At 43.1% G+C, this 25,500-nt stretch overlaps 1 protein-coding gene across 1 annotated transcript; it reads right to left on the minus strand.

Moving 5' to 3' along the window:
* Positions 1-172: 172 nt before the first annotated feature.
* TMPRSS2 (transmembrane serine protease 2) lies at positions 173-20,093 on the minus strand. Its single transcript, XM_075136126.1, has 14 exons — positions 20,057-20,093; positions 15,053-15,145; positions 13,687-13,757; positions 12,629-12,824; positions 12,230-12,313; positions 10,670-10,789; positions 9,221-9,350; positions 8,026-8,136; positions 7,154-7,197; positions 6,251-6,425; positions 4,408-4,583; positions 3,282-3,377; positions 2,280-2,422; positions 173-1,721 (listed from the first exon to the last, which is right to left on the minus strand). Exons 1-14 carry the CDS (start codon positions 20,091-20,093, stop codon positions 1,521-1,523), a joined length of 1,677 nt encoding a protein of 558 aa, XP_074992227.1. The 3' UTR covers positions 173-1,520.
* Positions 20,094-25,500: the final 5,407 nt, after the last annotated feature.

A 25,500-nucleotide genomic window follows, 5' to 3' on the forward strand; every position in this document is an offset into this window, starting at 1 on the left:
TCTCTTGGATCACCCTCTTGCGTTGTTTTTCTTTTGCTTTGTTTTTTTTGCTTTGTTATTTTTTTAAATCAGATTCTCAAAGCACTTCAGACACTGAATCCAGCAACTGCTTCCAAAAAAATCCAAGCAAACAGATATAAACCACTACTAAGAAAAACTATTTGTAAAAAAAAAATATTTATTTGGTGCAGTGTTTACATGCAAGATAATTGCATTTCAGTCCCAAAAGAGAAAACAAGACTAGCAGAGTCATTTCATTCAAAAGATTTATCCTTCTTAACAAAAGTGACTTAGTATGGCTTTTTGATCCTCTGTACTATGATTATAAATTACTTTCAAAATCCTAGTTGAGGTGGCACTCTGAGATCAATTACATTTTGCTAAAAACATACATGCAGATACATAAAGGAAAGCTCTAAGGAATTAAAAGCCAAATTTAATAAATGAGGTAGTTCATCTGGTTACGCAGAAACGCAGATTTCTGTTTCTTTGTATAAAACATCCAGCCTCTGTACGTGTGTCTGCAATCAGTATCGCTTGCAACGCAGCCGTACTGAAAAACTTTGCCCTTTGCCTTTCACAGCAGGGAGAGTTCAAGAGCCGACCTCGATGTGCCCAGCCAGGGACACTTAACTCACCCCTTCCTGCTACAGCTCCGGAGCATCCCTCTCCGTAGCCTACATCGAGAGTGACGGCAGGTCTTGCCCTTTTTGGGTTCAGAGCAGCTTAAGGCAGAACAGCACTTTTAATTACTGAGACAGTCAGACCGGTCTCACTTCGAACAATCTGACTTGGATGACGGCTGTGTCGAGATCCTGAGGATTTTTAACTACCTGAATATACAGTATTTTTTTCTGTGCCTCTACTGTAGTGCATGAAAACTTCCCTTCATATAAACCAAAAAACATTCATTTCTTTTTAAATTGCCAACCAGCAGCTCAGAGATTCAATGTTCACATTACTTAACATTTAATTTAAAATACTACTAAACCGTCTCAGCATCCTGCTACAAAAAGCTTAAATTAAATTGTGATTAAAATTGCCATTATAAGCCTGTACCCGATTATCAAGTGGAAGTTTACTCAACTAAAGAGAGACATTTCAGCAAGCAGTTGACAGAACGACTTTCTGCCAGGCACCACAAGAAGAAGAAAGGTGCTCATTGTGATAATCCTTCACTGATTAAGATCAGTCACTGTAGCCAGCACAGAACCGACTGTGCAATCCTTCACATTATTTTTAAAAAGAAAATTCAAAGAGGAAAAAAAATAATTTGTAAAGTGAATAAATATCCCAGGCACCCATGGCTTCCTTTATTCTTGTTCTCAGAAACATCGATCAGCAGGAAGGACAGAGAGCATTGTCATCTGTTTGCCTGTTGAAAAAACAAAACAAAACAAAAAACAAAGGTTGAAGTTCTGCTGACAGACTATCTTATCAATTACTTGGATGGTTCTCAACAGAATAGCTTCATTAGCAGACAAGTCACATTTATTTATTTTTATATATAAAATCAAGTTTCAGGATTTGGGACATTTAAAATTATTAAAAACACCCGAATATTTTACCTGCATATTTTTATAAATCCAATCTGTAAACACAGTCATATTCCCATACACTCCAGGTCTATTGGGACTTGCACAGCCAGTTCCCCAGCTGGTATCTCCAACCAGCCACCACACGGAGTTTTTCTTAGTTACTAGCGGACCTCCACTGTCACCCTGCACAAAACACAAGCATATTATTAGTGACCTGGCCACCAGGAAAGACACCATCCATTTCACTTCAGGAATACAAGTGAAGTTTCAAAAAAAGCTAATCACCATTTTAAGGTAGTCACTAAAACAAAACGCGATGGCAATTATAGTATTAAATGATGACTGCTTGCAATAGGGATGAAAATTGTTTGCCCAAAGCACTAAATGAGGCATTATTGACTTTCTTGTTCACAAGCATAATGCTAGGGTATCGCTGTGATTATGAAGAGCATTTGTCCTCTTTCAAGTACCAGATAATAAAACATCCTTGAAGCATTAAAAAAGGACTGCCTCACCCTCTTTGGGTATTTAGCGAGAACTCGGCACTGGCAGCCATTCAGAAGATGAAACAAAAGGTGTCTCTTTTAAAGGGATGCACCACAAAAGGAACTAGAAGCCCAACCAAAATGTTAATTTTTTTTGCGTAGGATCTGTTTGTAATTAATAGATGATTAAAAAAGCCTACTAGTAAGACCACAAAAATAATCAGAACATTATTAGGTGTTAATTAGGAATAATTACCTGACAAGAATCAATTCCTCCTTCTAGATGTCCAGCACAGATCATTGTAGGCAAAATCATGCCATGATAGATATAGACAGAATTACACCTAGAACGTTCTATTAAAAGCACCGAAGCATAATTCAAGTTATTTGATGTTTTACCTAAAATTGAAACATGCACAAAAACACACATACAAAGAAAAAATTAGAACAAGCATCATATTACGTTGCTATTACAAATCCCGGCAGCTAGTACTATTCAAGATGAAATAAACTCACTAGAAACATCGGGATGGACACACCCACAGAGACAACTGTGACATTAAAACTCCCTTCCAAGAGGTCAGTGAGTTACCCTGCTTTGCTGTCAGTGTACTGTAAAGCAAGAGAACAGGGCACCTACCTGCCTACTCCAGCCCAAATCAACTGTTATCTACATTTTATCTACAATTAAAAGCACATGAAGTCTGCAAGAGGCAAAGAGGACCTCCCCACAGTTTCATGGTCCAGCACAAGCTGCCCGCAATTCCCATATTCAGGGTCCAGCTTCCCCAACACCCCCTTCCCCGCCCAGTACCTTCTCATACTGAAAGAAACCTTTCCTCCCTTTCCTTTTCACTTCTTACAAATTTACTTGCATCATGCTATTTTAGCTCGAGGTGGTGGAAAGGACAGGCTCCTGCCCTGTCCCATGTCCCCAGAGGACTGGTTTGGCGTACAGCTACCCTTGTTACAGGAGAGGTGGCCCAGCTAGCAGGGGCACAGAATTGTTTCCCGTGTGAATATTTGTGGCCCCCGGTACTGATCTGAAGCTCCTTTGCAGTCTGCTGAATGCAACACATCACAACTTGCTTTGAGACAGAATGCCCTGTGTAAATATTAGGGGCTGTAAAATGGGTGAAAAAATAGCGTATCAACAGATCTGGCTCAAACTGCCCAATCAGCCCATGCAACGGTTATTTGTAGACTGAGGAGGACTGGTTTATGCAGAAGACCAGAATATTCCAGAGCCACTCTTTACCTCCTTGGTACTCTGCTCCCCACCCAGATATCCAGCACTGCTGATTAGGCTGGAACATCATTCCCGGATTAGGCAGACAAACTGGCCGTACAGTATCTACAAAACAAACACAGTAACATCTGTAATCCCAGATGTCCAGACATAATTCAAAACAAACGCATATGAAATATCTCAGCATAAATCCACTTAAATCTGTACACACCATGCATTTTCTCTGTACTTTACCTTCCTTGCAGGTAAGCAACACTGTGCAATGCAGGCAGCAGCAGAAAGCTTACCAGCTGCCCTTTCCCAGGTGGCTACCTAATCTTCACCTCAAAGTGAGGAACAAGCACAGTTAATGGTTCTAGCTCAATTAATCAGGCTAACTAGAACGATTAACACCAGCTCTTCTGATCAGTAGAGGACAAAGAAGAAAAACTTCTGAAAACTACCTCTCTGCATTCTCTTTGCCAAACCCGGCTGAAAATAATCACAGTGCAAGCAGGATTCAGTGCCAATATACAAGAAGTGTGAAACACAAAAACCTGGTAAACAACAACAACCTCCCTGCTCTCAGCAGCAGAAGACCCCCTCCCGATTACTTCTGGTAGCTTTAAACTGATGCACTGAAACCTAAAGAACCTGTACACAAAAAGAACTTCAAGATTAAATAATGATTTGTCCTCTACTTTTTACTGCTTGCTTACAAACAACCTACATCTACTTTTAAGAAAGGAACTTCTTGTAATGTTTGGTTTTGGGGTTGGTGGGGTTTTTTTCCCAATTATTATTTGATGTAACTTGGTTTAGGGTTTAGTCAGCTGCTCCACCATTACATCCTGAGTCTGCACATATAGGAGTGGCAATACTTAAGCACCATACAGTGTTCTGGGGTAAAAGTACATTACTGAGATGAGCCCAAACTCCTCTATCATGTACTAGATTTAAATAAATCCTACTTAGAAAATCAGAGGGTGTGCCCTCTGTCTCTACTTCTACCCTGTCTCTGTTTTTAAGGTGTCTCTACCCACATTTTGTGGTGTTCTCCTAAGCATCTGCAAGGATTTCTTGATGAACTTCAGAAGTTTAAAAAGATGTGCTCATTGCCATTGGATTTTTGCCTTAAGAAGAGCAGAATACATACCAGTAAAACTCAGTGGTGTCTCTAACTTCATAAGGGCAACATCATTGTCTTTAGAATCTGTATCATAATCCGGATGGGAAATTATCTGTTGCACTCTGTATCCATTTCTTAAGAGCATCTCATTCTGATTCAGAATCCCAGCATAAACCCTCCAAATGTACGGGTCAGAAAATTGTCTACAGAAAAAAGAAAGGTTAGAAGGTTTGCTTCTCTGGTAACGAGTCACAGATTATGACCTTCAAAAAACTGTCTTCAGAAATGGTAGTCAAATGCATGCGCGACCAAGAACGCACATGCATTTGACTACCATTTCTGAAGAACAAGGTAAACAAATTGCAAAACATCTAACTTTGTGAAAGCTTGACTCTGATTTCATAAATATCTCCAAAAAATCTTTGAAATGGGTTAAGTATCACTGTCTATCCCCTTAGTCACTCAGCACAGCAAATTATAGTCTGAGACTGCAACACTGAAGTCTATTGATTTCCATGGCTGAGGGATCAAGCAGTTATTTCTGAGGTCTCACATGTCAGTGGTATCACTCGCATGTACTATCCAAAGCATGCAAGGGCAGCAGAAGCCAGAATTAGTAAAAAGATGATTTAGTGAAGGAATTTCACTACCTTGAGAATGCCAGGGGTTTTTTTGTTTGGTTTTGGGGTTTGGTGAGTTGTTTTAAATGTTAAGCATGCTTCCTAGATGTAATTTAAGTGGTGTCTTCTGTTCCAGCACATTTTACAAATGCTCAACAGAAAACTTGCCAGAAGTGTTAAAACTCCTTCCATGAGAACTGCCAAGGCAGTAGTGCTTGCAAGTCATCCCCCCTCAAAAAAAAAAAAATTTAAAAAAAAATCGAGACTGAAAACCAGTTTTGTGCCAGCTACAGCTTGGTTGCCAGTCCTAAAGCTTTTGCATACTACAGAGCTCAAATCAGAAAACAAAGGAGAGATAAGATCATCACATAAAAATAAACACTTGCATTCCTTTCTCAAGATTAAGGACAAAGTCATTTCCCCTTGGCTTAGCCTCAAACTGTGATCCAGGCAACCAACCCTTAAAATGTTTTTCCTTAGTGGGTTTTCCCTCCAACAGAAGCGGCCACCTTTTAAACATATTCTGCTTCTGTACACAAGGTACCACAACACCCTCAACTCTCCTTTATAGGTTAAAAATGTACAAAGCACCACCTATTTTTCTTGTTGATGCCTACGTAAAGTGCTCCTTGAATAGATATAAATCTATATTTAATACCAACTTGGGCTTTACTACCCTGTGGCATGAAGATACGAGGAAATAAATGGTACAGGCATCTTTAAATTGATCATATCTACAGTTGTGCGATATTTGAGATTTGGGATTTTTTTTTCTTTTTTTTTCCTTTTCTTTGTTTTTCCTCACAGTGTAATTCCACATCTTCATGAAAACATTGTCCTGTCTGGCATTAGGTTTGGTGCCTTGAGTTTACCTCTTAAGTTGGGTGGGTGTCTGTGCCCAACACCACCGTCCAATTTAATTTCCACATTTAACAAGTAAAATAAGATTTTCTTCCTGTAGAAAGCAGACAGATGACCTGCAGCCAGCCTCCTCCCTCAAAGAAGAAATCTTCCCTTAGTACTTGAAAACCATACTGCTACATAGGTAAAACACTGCACCTGGCACCTGCATTCAAGGCAGGGGGGAGGGGAGGAATGGTATTTAAAGCAGATGGTGTAAAATGGTTTTAAAGCAGAAAGTTGGGAGACTTAAGGAAATTTGTGCATTTCAGCCTGAAGCAAGAAAAATCGCCATTCGAGAGACAAACGAACGAGCCGGTCGCCCCGGGGCCCGCGTGGGCGAGACTCACCCTTCCACGCAGTGTGCCGCCGTCACTATCCACTGGCGGGTGATGATGGAGCCCCCGCAGACGTGGGTGCCCTGCACGTGGAGGCTGACCTGCCACGGCCACTGCCCCGGCACCGCCCCGCTGCCACCCACGATTCTGTTCATAACGTTCACGCTTTTAGTGGACAGGCCGCACTCTAAGGAGTCAGTTACACACACAGAGGCGTTAGTTAAAGAGCGAGCTGCTCTGGAAGATGGCTTCTGCAGCTCGGGCTTCGCTAGCAGAGGAGAGCGCAGACCACGTCCGACCTCTGCACTGCTGGCGTTCGATACGCCGCAGCTCGGGCCCCCGCCTTGGGCACCGAGATCCCGAGTCTCCCGTAGCCCAGACCTCCTTTACATTGCAAACGTCCAGATGAGTATTTGGTAGCTGCTGCCCTCGGTTCACAACAAACCATAAACCAGCAGTTCATTCCACCTTTGAGTGTGGTATTCAAGCACCTCTGGCGAGCCACACAGACACACGCCTTTGCGCTGTGCAACAAAAGCGACAACAGCCAGGAGTCGTCTCATGACAGCCATCGCCGTCAGGAACACGCTGCCCACCCGACGGCCGCGTGTCGGAGAGCAGATGCGCCACAGACGTCCCACCACGGCTGCTGGGCGAGGGCTACAGAGCTTCACCGCAGGCAAGTCATTTAAAGGAACCGGTGGCAGCAAAGACAAAAGCAACTGGGGATCCAACATCCTCCTTGTCTCCTCTCCCACCCTGCTCCTTAAACTGCACTGTTTGAAACTTGGGGACCAGAGTGAAATCATCTGCCCATCAAAAGACGGTAATTGTTTATCCAGATTCAAAAGGATTTCCCAGCCAGAGCATTTCAAAGCATGAACAAGCAGAAGTTTGAGAAACACAGTCACTTACCTATGCAGCGCAGAGAAACCACATTTCCTGATGCACAGGAATCGCTGCAATAGAAATAAAGAAACAAACAGGATTTAGGCACACAGTGAAGCAAATGCTGGGCAAAGTTCACCCTCCGGCTGCTTCCTACCCTTTCCAGCTACGTGCCCTGCCTTCACCCTCGTCTTCCTGCTGAGGGTTCCCTCCTTTCTTCACTCTCTCCAGCTACCCTACCAGCAACCACCTGGCCTCCACCATTTCTTGCATTCACCAAAACTGTCACGCGGAAGGCTGCAGTCGCCAGTACAAAAGGTTTGTAAGCCTATTGAGGAGCAAGATGAAGAACAGCATGAGAAAAAGTTGAGCTGATTTATGAAGTAGTTGTAGAGGGAGCCATGGGAACCTTGCAGGCACAGCAGTCTACAGGTTTAGAAACTAGACACTTCGGAGTTGTTTAATGAGAATAAACATTTCCACAGTGAAAGATCCATTTGGCACGCTGTGTGTTCATGTGACTGGAAAAAAAAGCTGAACCAGCTGCTGTGAATGTGTTTACAGCTGGCAGCTATTGTCACTATACAGAAACTCCTGTTGATGGTCAAAGAGCCTTAGAAAAGTATCTTTGACATGGCAACCTTCTAGACAGCATGGAGGGAACAGGATGGAACGTCTTCTCTTTTAAAAGAGGAGAGGGAGGATGGAAAAATGACAGCTGTGTTTTTAAATAGAAAGGAGAGCAGTTGCTGCAATCAGATTAAAAACAAAGTCTCTTTCCCTCTAACTATCCCCATTGAAAGATGTGTTGCATTACACTATGGGCAGAAGCTAAACCTCTTACAACAGCTACAAAGACCCCTGATAAAAGGAAAGAAGCTTGTATGAAACAAAGATACCTGCTATACAGCTTTTTGTACAAGTCTATATTCCCAGCACTTGTGTTCAGCTTCATGTAGCTTTTAAAGCTGACTTCAGTTGCTACTCCTCGACTGTAGTAATACGTATCTCTGCAAAACGGAAAGTCTATTATGAAACCCAGAAGTTTCAGTTTTCAAACAAGCAATAAACTGTGCCAAGCTAGAGCTTCTGACATGAACAACACTAAAAATATGATTTTTTTAAATTAAATGCCAGTGTCGTAGTACAGTGCCAGAGACTCAGATTCTTTAAACATTTGGCAAGTTCTGTTTCCCATGAATCAGTTACTAGATTAAAATAAAATTTTTATCTAATATGCACACACGGTAGGAATCTTCAGCCTCATGAAACAGGGCAAGATGAAGAGTTGCCTTTGCTGGTACATCTACACAGCATAGCAGAGTTCAGGTCCAGTAAGTTGTGACAGTCACGTTTCTGTGGGACAGCGACAGGGGTAGCAAGTGCTGCTGTTCTGCCAGGCCTTCTAGCTGAGGACCAGCTCTGTGTAGTTGCTGCTGGGCTGTCTTACTGGTGTTGCAACTACTGGGGTCATTGCCCGTTCAGAGACCTTAATTCAGAGCACCACGATGGAGCGTGGGCACACACAAGTTCTGCCTGCCTGGGCAATAAATTCACTCCATTACTCCATGCATACCAGAAGACAGCATTTGCTGTATCAGAGAGGCAACATCGAGTATTTAAACTGCAGAAGAATTTAGGCTACAGCTTTACGTGGGGAGAACGTGGGCAGCACTATGGGCCACGAATGATTACGGCGATCTTCCACATGAGCCAGTGTTACTTGTGTCCTCAGAAGACCACGGCTTTCCACCTAATACTGGTGATGACAGGTTAAGTCAGACTGGGTGCTACTGAGCAATTACAATGATCTGCTACTAACTGAAGTGAGCTCTGGAAGACAGTTTTGAGTGAATGTAGCAGACACAAGTGACCCCCCTGAGTAACCACTGCATGCGTGCCAGACCCCGTTACTTGGAGCAACGTTTCATTTTGGTTCTATAACAGCTACCATCGTTAAAATTGGACCCACCTGGGTTCACAAGAACTAGATCACCAACTGCTTTTTGTTTCAGATACGCATTCTTAAAAACGGCAAGAGGGAAATTTTAACCTTTCTATGCACGTGCAAAGGCTGACGAAGGTTAGACTTACACACTGTAGCCCATGTCTTTACATGCAATCTTCCCATAATCGTCATTCCAATCATCTTGACAAACAGGATACCAGGATTTGCTGACAGGTGAATAAACTTCCAGGATAAAGTTTGGTCCAAAAAGTCTAACTGCCAGAAATGGAAGAAGGGGGGAAAAAAAAAAAGCAAGAACATCACACGCTATATTACTGCTTTTGCTCTACTTAAAAGTATTGGTACCCATAATATTTGCTGGTATGTATGAACTGGTGTTAATTTAATGCTGCCTTCTACTCAAATTCTGACTAAATATCAAGTAGACAGAAATATATCGCAATGACTTAATTCTTTTGTGTAAGGCGATTTAAGAATTACCAGTTTAAAAATGCAAGTGTACAATATAGTGTTCATCCTTTCATTTCAGCTTTTATGCTCAAAATTCTCTTTCACATTCTACCACTGCGGAAGATTGCAATAGCCAGTCTTTTCTTATCTTTTATCTACACAACCATACATTTCTTAATATATCATATATTGTGTATAAACAAAAAATAACCTATTCTACTATATTTATATCTTAATACACCAAATTTCCTCAGACAAGTGCTTGTAGAGCAAGAATGTTACAAGGAGCAATTAGCTCTAACATTCCATGCCCTTTTATGTATTTATTTGCACAAGAATTTAATATAAAATAGTTCAAGCAAAAGAACAGATTGAACAAGCTTCTCCAAAAACCCATCATTCAACCAAATGGAGAGGAACAGCTTTAGAGCATATGCCAGTAAATGCTAGCCCTGCATGAGGCACGTGCAGAATAAAAGTTGCCAGAGAGACAACAAGAGCACAGCCGGAGTCTTCCAGAGTGGCACTGGCACAACACAGGTGTTAGAAACAAGATGCCACACCTTTGGAATGGACAAATCGATGGTGTTTCCACTTTCCATCTTCAGCTCTGCACTAAAGCTTCCCTTGGCATCTTTGCAGTTGGAAACACTGATCAGACCAGGCTTTCTTACACAAAGGAGTTATGAAGTAGTTGAAGCATTATTGGGAGAGCAAGGAATGCAAAATATGTGGAAAAAGACGAGCCTGACTGAAGACCACCAGATTTATCACTTGAAGTTCTACTAAGAAGTCAACAATGCCTGTTCATTCCAGAGACAATGTTACATTCAGTTTTGCACAAACTCCATTCAAATTAAAAGATAATATTTGAAAACCTGATTCAAAGTTAAGCCAGCTCAAACCCCTGAGTCAGTCATTTCGTTTCAGCTTTTCAACTGGACTGGAAACAAACTGAGTATCCAGATGTAGGCTTCAAAGCGCTTATACATGCTAAACCGTCTGAGAGATGTAACTTAGGCTAAAATGGCCCTATTGTAACTTAGGCAAGCTTTGGACAAGGCAATTTGCTCAAAAACCCTTGCAGGTGGCTGAAGGTCCCCCCCTTGACTGCCGGCACTCACCACAGCGGGTTTCATCCTCCCCGTTGGGGCAGTGGCTCACTCCATCACACCACTGCGAGGGCAGCATGCACACTCCTGAAGATCCACACTCTATTAAGGAGCCGAAACAACGATTCTCTACTGCGGGGAGAGAGCAACACAGCTGAACATCAACGTTAGGCTGAACATCAGCTTAGCCTCAGGCGGCTACTGCCAACTCTCATCTTAAGTAGTATTCCACTTTGGTAGAGCAAAACATCAGAAAGAGCTCTTAAACTCAGAGATGGGAGGAGACCTAGCCTGATACAACAGAAGATGTATTGCTCTGTCCTTTACATCACTTGTCAGATTAAGTCACTGATGCAGCTGATTGGATTTTGTCCACTGCCTCCCCTGAAGAAGCAAGCACCATTAAGTTGTCTAAAAGAAGTCAGCTTTGCACAGACAAAGCATAACACTTATAAACAGAAAAGGAGGAAGAAAGCAATTACTCCAATTACATCCTTTTGCTTTCACTGCCATTTAAAACAAGATTACATTCACCCTGTATAAATCAAAGTGAGTAAAAAACCCCTAAGAACACAAAGTGTCATCCTAATAGCTTTAAATGAACTCCCTTCTCTCTTCCTTTCTTTTCCTGCAAAGAACAGAAAGCAGAGGCTCCTAAAAACAGCAAATTGGTTTTTAGTTTCCTTTGAAAAGTGGCTTTCATTGAAAGAGAAATTAAGATAGCACAGGACAAACTTCACTTAAGCTGAACAGAATTGCTCTAGCCCAGCTTCAGAGCTCAGTCACCCCGGTTGGGGATGACTTCCAAGGCAAACATATGATTTGTGGTACGGCTTACAGTGGTGAGACAGGCTGGGCTCACACAACGGTAACACACTTTCAAAGCAAAAGCCTCACAGAAACAAATAAACAGATGTGATTACTTCTGCTCCAAGAGAGATCCCATTTTACCAAAATAAAACATATCTTGACTGTTTACACTCTTGCAGTTAAGGTATACAAATTTACTTCAATTTCCTTCCTTTACTTGAAATTAAGTGAGGTTCAAATTTGGAACAGAGTTCCATTTCAGAGAGGATGCACAGCGGTGAATTCCCTAACAAAATGCACCGCAGAATTGTGTTGGCCATGCACAGCCACGTGCCCTCTATCCCCCAGTGCAAAAACCCTTGCAAGAGGTCAAACTACCCCTTACTAACAGCTACGGTGCTGTACGGTTGTACTGCACCAGCTTTTGCCAGATAGATCGGAGCTTTCCAGAGAGGCCACCTGAATAAGCCGCTCCAAAAGAGTCAAAAAAGCTGATGACATCACTTAACGTCAAAAACATATTTACTTGATGAAGAGAAAGAAAAGTGACAGCAGCATTGCTCATTAAAAAGAAAGAAAAAAAAACCAAACACAAACAAAACTGAACCATTAGGAAGCAATATTAGCTCATCTCTCAGGAGGTAGGTAATGAAGACTTTCCTGTCCTTAACTTAGCATAAAATGGAAGATAAGAACGTGTATTTCTAACTTTACAAGTTTAATACACCTTTTCTTTCAAAACAACAACAAAAAAATTCTTACCAAAATACCAGATGAAGAAAGCAGCAATTGCACAACAAATGACTAGTAAAATGGATAATATAATGGCTATGGTTTTCTTTACAGCTGAAATGAAAGCAAGGAGAAAACGAGAAATTAGGTTCACAAATAAGGTAATTTCCAGCCACCAGCACTATCTATTTCCTTGACATTAAAAACAGACGTTTTTTGCCAGACAGACTTTCCTCCATTCCACTACCCTTCCTCCAAATTGCCCAGGTTCCTGTCCAGTTACACCGCATCCCAGCCAGCTATTACTTCTTCAGCCATGGGGAGATGGCTCTTTCAATACAGGAGTTGAAAGGGAAGATCCCTTTTATTTGTTACCTTACTTTGGAAGACCTTAAGTCTAAAATGGGAAGAAATCCCGACAAAACTTACTTGATGCACATGTTCTCCCGGATGAATGGGCTACTGGCGTACTCGACTGATGGGTAGCAACCCTTGGGACATAGCTTGGCACTGACGGAGCATTTGTTGAGAAGTACTGTGGATACGGGTTAGCACCTACTGGCTGCCTGGCAGAATAGACATTTTCTGGCTGAAAGCCATGATTTTCATAGTATGGCGATGGACCCTAAATGATAATGTTGAGGGGAAGGAAACAGGAGAAAATGAAAAACAAGAGGCAAGACTGCAATTAGGACAAAATAAGTTTCAGGTGCCATTTACATTCAGAACCCTACTAAGTAGTTCTGCCAATGCAGAAATACACCATGCGTGCATACACATATCAGTGACTCCAATTTACACAGAGAAAGGGATTTACAGTACAGGCCTAATACCTCTCACTTTGAACAATAAAAATAATAGAGAGTGAGGCTGGAAGGCGTATGAAGAGCTCGGTCTCCTGACCCAAAGTCACTCAACCTAAGAAGGATTCTTGAGCCCTGCCCTGCAGCTGGCCGCACAAACCATTGGACTGGAACATCTGACAGGGTAGAAATAAGCAGCAAGGACAGTTTTAGGCGGTACCGTCATCGAAAGAAACGCTGATAAGTAACAGCCTTTGTGTGTGCAGTTGTCCAGGTCTAGGATAAATGCTTACTGCCCCGTTTTGTCCTATGACAACACCAGGTATACCTAAGCTATTTCTGAAATGCACTGGCCTACAACAGGTCGTGGAAGAGCTGGAAGAGCTTTAGGAACTAGTTAGAAGCCATTCCAATCTATCCCTCCAAAATAAGCTTTAAAAGCATAAATCTCTCCCAGGAGTATCTGAGCATTTGAAATGCTAGTTAATTCAAGCCTCTTACACCTGCCTCACAGTATATCCTTCCCTTTTCACAGAAAAGAAAACACAACAAATACTCCACATTTTAAAAGACTTGTTAATCAGGACATCACTCAATAGGCTGTTACTTGCAAAGAAATAAAAAATTTCTTTCATTAAAAAAAAAAAATCAGAGAGGAATATTTTGAATATTTTGTTTACTTACTACAGTAGAGGTCATCTTTCCTTTGTCAGCAGTACCGAAAAAATTCAAGTGTTTGGAAGTAAAGCGTGAACCTATATTAAAAAAAAAAAAAAAAAACACACCAAACAGAAAACAATCACAACCAGAAGCTTTGTCCACCTTTCTTGTCGGTTTTTCCTTTAGAAAAACGCCAAATCCGGGGGGAAAAAAAATACGGAAGTATTACAAGGGACGGTACAAATTAAGGTGCAGCATGAAATCGGATCTCGATAGCCTCTCAATACAACCTTGAGGATTATACAGTGGCAACTATTCATTAACACGAGCGCCACACAAACCAAGAAGATTAAGTTAGTGCTCACTCTCGCTGACAGAATGAGAGTTAAAGAATATCCTGGCAACAACCCACCTGGTGTCAGTACCAAGTTCAGGTCCCCCTGCCTCTCTCAACACTTACTCATGTATCACTCTGAGGTTTATGACACAGAAACGAGAACATGAACAAAGCATCAGGAAATACAAATTCAACTAACCCATTTGATAACGCCATGGCTAGCAGCCCCACAAGCCACATATTTTTCACTCTTCCGTGTGAAATGCAAACAGCTGTTTTCTTGGTTGTGTGTTGTAGCCACCACACCAAAAACAGGGAGAGAAGCACGGCAGGGAAACAGGATGCAACACCAATACGAAAGTTTTTCAAATAGAGTAAAAGAGAGGAGCTACAGCCAATGTTTCAAGCATATAGCAGTTTATTTTAAAGTTAAACATTAACATTAAGTAAAACCACAGATTAGCAAAGACATAAGAAGCACAAAATGTTTGCTGCCGCAGTTCTAAAATAGGCAGTTATATCCCTCCACAAGCAATCATTTTAATAAATAATCTATTGAGTCCTCTCGTAATGCTACTCTACATGAAAAAAAGCCTAGGGATTGCCTCAGTTATGCACCGAGAAATACCTTTCACCAGCTTGCAGAGCAGTGCCCTGCATACAGGCACACTGCCATGACCCCTGTTGAAAGCCACGATTATAAACAGCAGTTGCATTAAGACACAGCATAATTCTGCCCAAAGTATAAGGTTATGTTTTAGAACCTGTACCAAGGTGTCATCTCACCCAAAACTGAACTGCAAATGTCTTTGAAGCAGATTCCGACAGCAGCTTGGCACCTCGAGCGTGCCAATATTTCGTGACAGTTTAGGAAGGCTGATTCTGGTATTTGCTTATGAGCGCTAGCAAAAAAAAGTAAATAATAATGCACTGTCGAACGCTTATTTGCATGGCAGACAGGTGAAAAACAAGTCTTACTCCTACTTACAGCAAGTCCATCAGATTGGTGACTCAGGCTTCAGGACTTCTGCTTTATGTCGCATCCATTCTTACCCAGCTCTTCACAGCAGAGTCGGGAAGCGTAGCTCTGCCCAGACTTAGAGGACAAGTAACAAGTTGCAGGAAGATATTTTTGTTCCCTGTTCTCTGAAAAAGAGGGGGAAAAAAGGGATTAGGAATTTTAGTGACAGCAGACAGAAGAATACTATTTGGTGATTCCGAGGTAAGCCAACAGGTACTGTGACCAAAGAAAAATCCGTATGTTTTATACATTAACATTTGAAAGGCTTTGCAAATTGGCAGATGACAGTCTTCCTCACTCTTTTTTGGTTTTTGTTTTGTTTTGTTTTTAAATGAACTGAGGAAAACAATATCTCTGTTGCTTAACTGGCTTTCAACCATCACTCCCAATTTAGTTCTTGTTAATCTATCTCCCATCCAGCTTCTGATTAATAACAGTTTTCTGCTATCACACCACAAAATGCAGGGAAGTCATAGGTACATACAGATTTCCATGGTATTACACATACACGTTTGCCAGTGTATTAAAAACATATTAAAACCAAAACCACTGTTTGGTTAGTTTGCAAACGTTTAAGGCAAAAATCGATGTGTAGCATCCAATAATGATATAATCTAGTTTTCTTAAGCACGCATCACTGACACACTGCAAAAAGTTTTACAAATACATCAAGGGTACTGCAACAACTTCACAGATAAGGAAGCTGGGTCATGGAGAAACAAACTGACCCGTCAAACACTCCCCATCCCAACAACTGTAGGGCTAGAAGAGACTGGTCCGTCTTATCTCAGTCCAATACTTTGGCCTCTAACTCACCTCACACATCAGACAGATTTAAATAGATCCCACATAAAAGTATCATAAACCCACTCCGGTGCAGAAGAGTTTAGTGGGAACGCACAACTATCCTTCCTTCCCACTGCTAGTCATTCCTCCTGATGTCTGCCGAGCTATAATGGCTCTTTACTGGGTACATCTGAAGAAACAAACCTCAAGAGTCCTTTAAAGTGAGTTGGTGGACTTCAAGTGTACAGAGAGTCCCAGGCAAGGAAACAGGGATGGAGCAACCCGCAGCAGGCTTGCAGGTACAGGAGACAGGGCCCAGGGAGCCAGAGCCTTGCAAGTCGGCTTGCTAGCACCTTCTAGCTTTGGAAAAAGTATACCCAAATAATGAAAGGGACCCATCATTCATATGCAGCCAAGCCCTTGAATTTCAAAAACTTCAGTTTACTCCAGTATGGATGGAGCAGAACCAGCATTTGGACCTCCAGCAACACAGAAGGTCCAAAATCGAGTGTGCATTTGTTTCATAACTCTGAAAGTAAAGAAATAACGCTACTGTTTCTAATGACAGGCGATAATAAGAGTATAAATCGTATAGCCATCACTGACATAGTATACTGACGAATACAGTGAAACGTACTGCTTCATAGCTCGCAGCTATTACTTGAAATATCTTAGCTTCTTCTCACATATGTCTTAGGAGTGTTATAATTAAAGTTCTGTCATGGGTTTGTCATGTCATACATCACTTTTTTCAATAACAGTTGTCAGAATGAAAAAAAAAAAACCACCAATAAAAAAATTTGAAAATACTAGATTAATTCAAAACAAATTTAATCCAATAGCTTTTTTAGTTTTTCTATGGATTTCTGCGAATCAATTCTTCATGTTTAAGCAACAGTTGCAGTAGATTTAGTCTGCACTTCATTTGATAACATACTACTTAACTGAATACAGACTTCCTGGACTATTAGTCCTCCAAAGGCTTGTCCTCTTCCCTTCCACAGTGACAGCCAGTCTGTCCCCTGGACAGGAGAAGCACCAAGCACAGAGTTGTGCTGCTCAGCTGAAGTGGTCCTCACCGCCACATCTCCTAAGCCCCTCACCTTGCTACTGCTGGGGGAAGGTGAGTCTCCGCTTTTGCCTCCTTACAGCAGCATCAGGTCATGACTCCTTTATACTGAGCGTGTCCTTCGCTAGCCAGGGGCCAACATCCCAAAAAGACAACAGAAAGAACGAAAGGCAAAGAAACCCTAAAGATTTAACTACGATTTTGTTAATGAAACCAGACTTGCTAGCTTTTACCTTAGTCCTCCTACCTTAGCTTTTACCTTAGTCCTCCTTTAGGGACATGGTGTAGTGGGCATGGTGGTGTTGGGTTGACGGTTGGACACGATGATCTTAGAGGTCTTTTCCAACCTGTATGATTCTATGATTCTATGATTCCTCCACGCAAGAAATAATAATGGTACTTCCTTAGTACACACCATTTCGTAATTGTTAATTAAGAGCAATACCATGCCTTGGAGGCATAGAGTTCCGCAAGTACCACTAGCTATATCAGTTTCCACAAGCTTTTATAAAGAGATCACTATGTGTTGTTTCCATGCCTAGATGCCTAAGTCAATAGGATGGAATGATTACCTTCAGATATCCTAATATAGACTGTGAATTCAACTTGGCCAGAAGTTATATTGGCAACTTCCTGCATCATATTACTTCAATACATATTTTGCGCTATTTCCTGAAATAGAAACCTCATTAGCTGTTTGCTAAGCTCTATGATAGGTATCGACAATTGAAAAAACAACCACCCAAAAACCCAAACTAGTTCTTCACAGTTAGACCTACATAAAAGCAACCACATGCAAACAAGGAAGAAGGGAGAGGACAAAACAGCTAAAAGCCAAATGCATGAAGTCAAGTTCAGCTTCTAGAAGGAAGAAGCATAAAAGCATCCAAACACTCTACATGAACACTGACTAACACAGTGTCACATCCAAGAAATCAGCAGTTCCCTTTATCCAGATAAAGAAATGCAGCACATGCAAATGAACAAACTGGCAAAAGGAGTAATGCCAGTGCAAAGCTCAACCTTAAAAATGGCAAGCCAACAAGTAATGGCTTTTGTTGATGACGCTAGAAAGGAAGTATGCTTTCTTTTTTTTTATTCCCAACTGTTTTATGACCACCTAGAAGTTTTGGTAGTGTAACCTTAAACACAATATAACCATGACACAAAGGTTGGGAGGAAAGGGAGGAGGGGCAATAAAAAAAAAAAAGAAGAGAGAAAACAAGCAAAGAGGTGATTTCAGATTCATTTACATGATCTTTTCACACACGGGGCAATTCTTGCCTCTGCTACCTGGACAAGAGAAAAGAAACATGGTCAAGACTCCTGTTTAACAAGCAGTACTAAAAATTATCATGACTTGCAAATGAAGTATAGAAAGGTTGAAAAAAAATGCAGTTATGTATGAAAAAGGAAAGGAAATAAATGAGAATTTTCATCTCATTTCCTTAACAAGATTTCCTTGATACTTCTTTAGGAGGTAGTACTGAATATTTTTATTGTGATGATTAAAAAAAGTGAATGTAATTTACTCCACAGGGTAAAATTTATCCTCTGGAAGGGGTCAAAGAAATCAACAAGCAACTGAATGTTTCAAAGTCATCAAAATCAGGTTCTTCCAATGTCCTGGCCTTTCGGCTAACGTTCTCAATAGAGGTAAGCTCTACTCGGCGTGCCTATGCAGTAAGGTTACACATCTTGCAGAGAACTATACGAGACTATGTAAATATTTATATGAAAGGTTGCCACAAAGAGAGCCTCGGCATTCTTAGATCTCCTAAGAAATAGCTTTGAAGCTATTCTAGATTAGCTCCTAAAATATCATTAAACTGTAGAACTACTTATCAACAGGTGTCAAAAAACAGTGCCCCTTGATAAGCACTACCAGCAGCTCAAAAAATAGTATTCCCAAGGCCAGAAAACCAAGATTAATACTACTTCCGCATGCAAAAAAAGTGAGTAAAAAGCTCTGAGCCTAACAGGCTCATTTTAAACAGTTATAGGATACTGTATTCATACTACTAATAATCATCTATTTGTCTTCTCTGAAAACAGATGTTATCATGAAACTCAGCCTATCAAAGTACATCACATGCCTTTGTTAGGAACGGTGGGGTGGGAAAGGAGACTGAAAAGCTGTTGCCTAGCTGAGTGGATGATGAGTGGCAGAAGACCCTACAAAAAAAAGCCATTTCTGAAACAGAAAGAACCAAGGGCCCAGAAGAACCAGATTTGCTGGCATGGTAGGAGATGGACCTATTGGTCAGGCATCCATTGCCCACAGCACCCACCACCTCATGTGCACATATCAGTGTTGCTAGAGGATGCAGCAACAGCCAGCCTGGCCTTTGGATGCTTTCTTCCCCTACACTACATCCTCAGTTCTGCCTCTGCCCTTCTCCTTCCATGGCAGAAGCAAATAACCTCATCTTCTGTCAGTAAAATTCAAGCCTCTGTCTACGGCACTGGAAGTCTCTGGCAAGGAAAAAAAGCTCTCAAGAATACTTGTTTACCATATGCAAGTTGCAAATGAATATTGTATGAATATGGTAGTAGTAGGTACCCCCTCTGCAGAAAAATAAAATCTAGCAATGTTAACAAATCAGACTTATTTAGATATTTCTCCAGGTCAGCTGTTTTCAACCTGTGAATGAACAGATCCTGAGGAGCTGTAAACCACTTCCAAGGGGTCTATGGCAGATAAGAAAAGCAAGCCTGCTGGCAAGAGGTTTGAATTCACTCCACGGGGAGGCTCGTATTGCCAGAGACAGGTTTAGGGATCCATGCATCAAAGACATGGGAGGGTACTGATGTAGTAGCACAGACACAGCTGAGCTACCTTCATGGTACTGGAATTACTCAGTGTGGACCGACCCTTGACTGACACAGGAGGAAGAGCCCATATCTCCAGGAACGGCAACTCCAAGAGAAATATTTTGACCAGCATCCTAGAATACTGTTTCGCTTTGTTTTTCCATCAACATCCAGGAACGTAGCTTCAACTTACTTCCATTTTCAGGCTAGACTACCACAAACAGATTTGCTCTAGGCTGACTTTGTTATGTACCAGTATAATTTTTAACAGTTTAAGAATGAAAGGAAAAAGGAAAAGAGACACGTTAAGTCCTACTTTGACACCAAATTTTATCTCAGTTCACCTGTCTTTTGGCTTTACATTTACCTTGATACGTGTAGGTAACAGCCACAACTGCAATCATTTCCCAGTTTCATTGATCTATGCCACGCAGGACGTTCATCTCTTCCCCCGCCTAACACTGCCTTAGTTGATGCAAATCATCCTTCAGAGGTGAAGCTGCTTCCTTTGGCTCTTTCTAAAGCACTAAAGGCATTAGTGTCACTTTACTCAGGGCAAACAGGGATACTTAGGACAAAGGCACAATGTGAGAATGGTCTTTTAAATTCAGACACCCACCCACCCACCCACCCAGAAACGTGAGGTGAAATTCGAGGTCTAGGTAAGCTATGATCATCAGTAAAGCCACCTGAGGGGAGGTGCAGAGAGGGGATGATTTCAGCATTCAAAGCTTTGGCCCAGAAGTTTCAACAGATATGGCTCCTGTGGGAAGGCACTCTATCAACAAAGTTACTTTTCCAAAATTACTTGACAAGTTGTGACAACTGTAACCAGAAATTAGCGCTTTTGCAAGAAACCAAAGCAGTGGTGACATTAATACACAATGAAGAGGTCCCAGAACTAAATGCTGTTCTACTTTATTCTCCGTATGAGCGACTACTCACTCCGTGACCTTGAAAAAGCTGCCGAATCTGGCAGCGTCTCGTCTCCCTTCATCACAACGGCAAGAAATGGACAACCTCCACCTCGAGAAGTACGAGTGGGACAGCGTTGGCGTGCGCAGAGCACTCCGCACCTTTCCTCCTGCACCTCGTTATTCACTTCACAACACCCATTCACCTCTTCCCTGCTACTCGAGCTCCCGTCTTGCCTTACCCACCGGTCCGCGGGGAAGCGCAACTTTTTCGCGCTGCACCCACCAGCAGAGAAACCGGCTGCGGGGAGGGGGCAAGCGGGCAAAGCAGAGGGAAACGCCGCTGAAGGGGGCGAGCTTACGTGCCCCTTCGATTTTATCAGCCGGCGCCTCCTTTTCTCGCTCTCAGGAGACACCACGGACCCCTTACCCCCGCGGGACGGGGATTTTCAGATGCCTCCTGGGTCCCTCCGCACCCCCCGCCCCCAAAGCAAAGCCGAAGTTTCTTAATTAAAAGCCAAAACCCGCAGGCGCAACTCGGAGCGGCCGGGCCGGGCCCCCCGGGGCGACGGCTCCCCCCGGCCCGCGAGAGCTGCCCGGCCCCTGGAGGTGGGAGAGTCCCTGCGGGGCGAAGGGGCCGCGGCCGGGCCGGGCGGCGGGGAGCGCCCCGCTTACCTGGGGCTGTCCCCGCCGGAGCGGAGCCGAGGCGGGACGGGACGGGACGCAGCGCACCGAGCCGACAGCAGCCGCTGCGGCCGGGGAGGAGTTACCGGCGGGGGGAGCGGCGGGGAAGGGGCAGGTGCCGCCAGGTGGATGCGTCGCCCGGCCCCTTCCTCCTGCCGCCGCCGCCGCCGGGGAGGCGGGCGCTGCCCGCAGCCCGCCTCGCTCACCCCGCGGGCCCAGGGAGACGCCGCGGGTCTGGCCCGGGGTCGGCGGGACGGCGCCCACCAGCCCCCTGGCCGGGGGGGGGGTGAGGGCGGCTGTGCTGCCGCCACCGCGGGGGGCACGGACGGCCCCTCCTGCCCGGTGGGGGCCAGCAGCTGCCCCCAGCCAGATCGCACCGGACCGGGGCTCCCCTTTACCTCTTCCCCCAGCCCTCCTCCTCCCACGGACGTTTGCAAAACAAACAAACCGGAGGGAAGCAAAGGGAGCCCCGACAAGGGCCCGCACCCGGGCCGCGGCACCCCGAGGGCCGCGGCACCCCGAGGGCCGCGGCACCCCGAGGGCCGCGGCGGTGGCAGTGCCCCCCGGTGTAAGGCCCCCCTGGGCCGGACCCGTCCCAGGTTTTGCTTTTGCCGCTCTAGCCTGTGTGCTGTGGTGGGGGTCCCGTGCTTTTTTTGAACTTACACATCAGTCTTTATCAGCCTGCGTTTCAGGTTGTTGTTCGCAAATAAGAAGACACAACACTTCCCTGAACAGGGCAGGTCAGGAGCTGATAAAGATTGCTCATAAAATACCCAGCCCAGAGTATTTTGCCTTTTAGGGCCATTTAATAAAGGGACACTCTGAAAAATCACTGCAATCTCAATTGCCACTTATCACGTTACTTATAACGCTCTAGTGACTTGTGGTAACTCTCCTGTAAAACAGATCTACCAATGAGTGAGGTTTTTCTCTGCCGAAGCTGAGATCCACTGCAAAAAAATCCACTTATATCCCAAAACCTCAGAGTACGACTGGAGAAGTGCATAAGTGTTTGAAGAAATTCCACTCACTTTTAATAACAGCTCCAAATTAGCTACAATATTGCTGCATGCTACACTTAACATCTCTGTATGGAGACTACAGATAAGGCAAAGTACGCAAGTTTGGCGTGATAAGTGTTTGGGTTTTGTTTATATTTTCAAATGCATATCAAGGAATTACATCAAGTGCACCAAGAAGCCAAGATCATACCTTCAGTATTTTTCCAGCTTTATGTATTTATTCAAAGAGAACTACATATCTTCAGGCCCTTTAGTACAAAAAACGTAAGCAGTATTGGCTGAAACATCTTTAAACTTTAGCTTAGGCTTTTCAGTTGAACCTTTTTGTAGGGCTGCTTCTGCTCATGCTCTTCCAAAAGGAATCAGTGAGATTCAGTAATTTTCCATTAGGGATTCATTGCAGGAATTGGACCTCAAATTACCTGAAGTAAAACGTAAAATTATCCCAAGTCACAACCAAAATGCACTGCATTGTCATCTTCTGTAGTTCTCCAACATGTCTGCCTGTTGGTATGTCCTTGTCTTTAATCTATAGTAACTCTGTCAGTGGCCTTCAGAGCTTAGAGAAATTTTAGGTTTGAAGCGGGGTATCTAGTCATAAGGTTTCCCTGTTAAGTTTCCTTACCAAGACAGAGGGAAATGGCCCTGCAAATTGTCACTTGGCATCATGGCCACAAGGAGAGATGACCACATGATCATCAAGGAGAGATCCCTCAAGATCTATTCTGCTCTACAGGAGAACATTTCTCTACTTTGGAAATTCACATCTTTTTTTTCTTTGAAAGTCATTTGGAAGCTATGTACTCCTGTACTAATGATGTCTAGTTCCTCTCTCAAGACAAAGTTTACTTAGTTATTAGGATACCTAACAATTTATGTTTCAAAAAGGTATTTCTTTTAAGCTTTAGAATACCCTGGATATCACTTTGGATTTGTCCAAATGTCTTGCACAATGGCTACAGGTAGGCAGAAAGGGAGATACAAAATATATAGGCTGGCTCCTCTGTAAGTTGATGTTGTCTATATGTAGCCACTTCTAAGATACTACATCAATTCAGGTGTTACAAATAAAACTGGACAGAAGGACACGGTAACAGGTAACAAATACACTGTGCTGAGGAGCGGTGTGCTTCTCTGCCAGAGAAGTTTAAAAGTCTTTACGAGGACCCACGTTGCTTTGTGCACTACGAAACAATACCAGACCCGCGGTGGGGGGGATTCAGTGCTCCCTTAGAACAAATGGCGCTCTGCTTAGTCACAGACTTGAAGATCTGGGCATAAGCCAGCAGCAAGTTGGTTGCCCCTGTTAACACCTTTTTTTCTCAGAGAGGGCTGAGCTGGTCAGTGACCAGTGCATTCCCACCCTCTTTCCCTCAATTCTTCCCTCCCTTCCTTCAGGCTGGTATCTGGCTCACTAAAGGGTTAGCCTTTCAGATCTCTAACCTGGTAAAAGCTTGCTTTTTTTTTTTTTTTTTTTTTAACTGGGTTAATATTCCCCAAGGTTAACCGAGCTTGCTAACAAAGGTCAAAGGAACAGGTGAGCTGGAGCAGCGGAGGTGGGGAGGGGGACACTGCCTCCTCTTGGCAGCAGAAGCTGTCAGGTCAGTTCAGCTTGTCTCTTCTAGTCAAGGATTGAGCTCGTGGCCCTCTAATCTCTTCCAAAATAGTTGTGTGTATGTATTATTGTGTTTTAATTTTGCAGAGCAGGATGCTGAGTATTCATTTTATTAATGGATTAAAAGCAACCTTTAAAGGAGAGATCAGGGCAGGGTTTGGTTTTTCACAGTGGCTGCATGCTTTTAGGAGGGGCAGGCGAGTCCTCTGCTGGAGAGGGACTTTCTCTTGCTGAGGAGCCCAGAGTTCACTGCCCAGAAATCCAGGTGTCTGAGAGCTTCAACATGACCCAGCCTAACGCTGCTCATCTCAGCACTTACGCCAACCACCTTTCTCTCATTTAAATATTAATAGTTAAATGTTCGGTGAAGCACTGCCTCCTCCATATTTATGCACGTGCGGGGCAGGGAAAGGATGTTCGGATGTTTCCTTTTGTTTTTTACAGCCGTACAAGCTAACGTTTCTATAGACTGCTGCTAAGCATCTGAATTTCAGCATGTAAAATAAACGGATCTTTTTAAGTGTCTGGCATCACCTACCGTTGTACATCCTACCACATGATACCTTTGGCTTCCTATGACACCTCCTTTACTCTGTTCTTTAAGGTAGCTCTGCCCACCCATTAATCATAACTCTCTTTTTGCAGCACTTCGTCTTCACAATTCATTTCCCACTCTGTTAATACCCAACACGTCATTTGCTCCCTTGTCTTTCGTACTTCTGAATTTTTGCCTGTGTTTCCAGTGTCTAACCAAAAACCCGGGGGAGTGGGAGATAAGGTCTCTCTAAAGCCAAACTGCAGAGTACATACCCAAAGCATGTCAGGGTGAGCTTGCCCTTGCCACTTTGGGACTACAGCACAAGACTTCCTTTTACCACACCAACAGAACTAGAATTAGAGGTATCTCCAGGGAAATTCGGTGCTAAAGCCCACAATTGAAAAAAGAAAAAACAGTCAGATGAGGAACTGGCTCACCCAACTCAACACCTCCTTTGTTTTCACAACCCAGCTTTAAGCACCAGGTATCTCGTTATGCCCTACTGCGCGGGAGTCCCCTGTGCATTTTTTTTCGTTGGTACCATGAGAGAGAGCTCTGTGGTTGACACTTCACAACAGACGCTACAGCTATGCACTCACCCAGAAAACTACATCAAACCTGGGAACTTAATTAGTCATTTAATAACTCAGCTTAAACTAAATGTATGTTGACTTTGGAAGTACATTTGCATCTGCTTGGTACTACCAGGAATACACACACATAAATTCACCTGCTGCAGGTGTATTTGAAAATCAAAATAAATGGGCAGACATCTTCAAAAATCATCTTTTTTTCTAATTGTTGAATGCCTGTGAAACAGGAGGCAGTCCTTTGTTAGGGTATTAACTAAATATGCTGAAAAAACACAACTCCTTAAACCAATTACCCTGCAATCTGGGAACTAGGAGAGGGTCTCATGCGCCTGCAGATTAGAAAGGTGAGTCCCTGTGAACATTCTCACTTCTTTCCCAGCCTTTCAAAAACTTTTTTAGGAGTTTCAAGCCCTACACAGATGGAAAAACAGAAAATTGCCCCGAC

Source organism: Calonectris borealis, chromosome 1 (genome assembly GCF_964195595.1).
Source record: "Calonectris borealis chromosome 1, bCalBor7.hap1.2, whole genome shotgun sequence".
Lineage (NCBI taxonomy): Eukaryota > Metazoa > Chordata > Aves > Procellariiformes > Procellariidae > Calonectris > Calonectris borealis.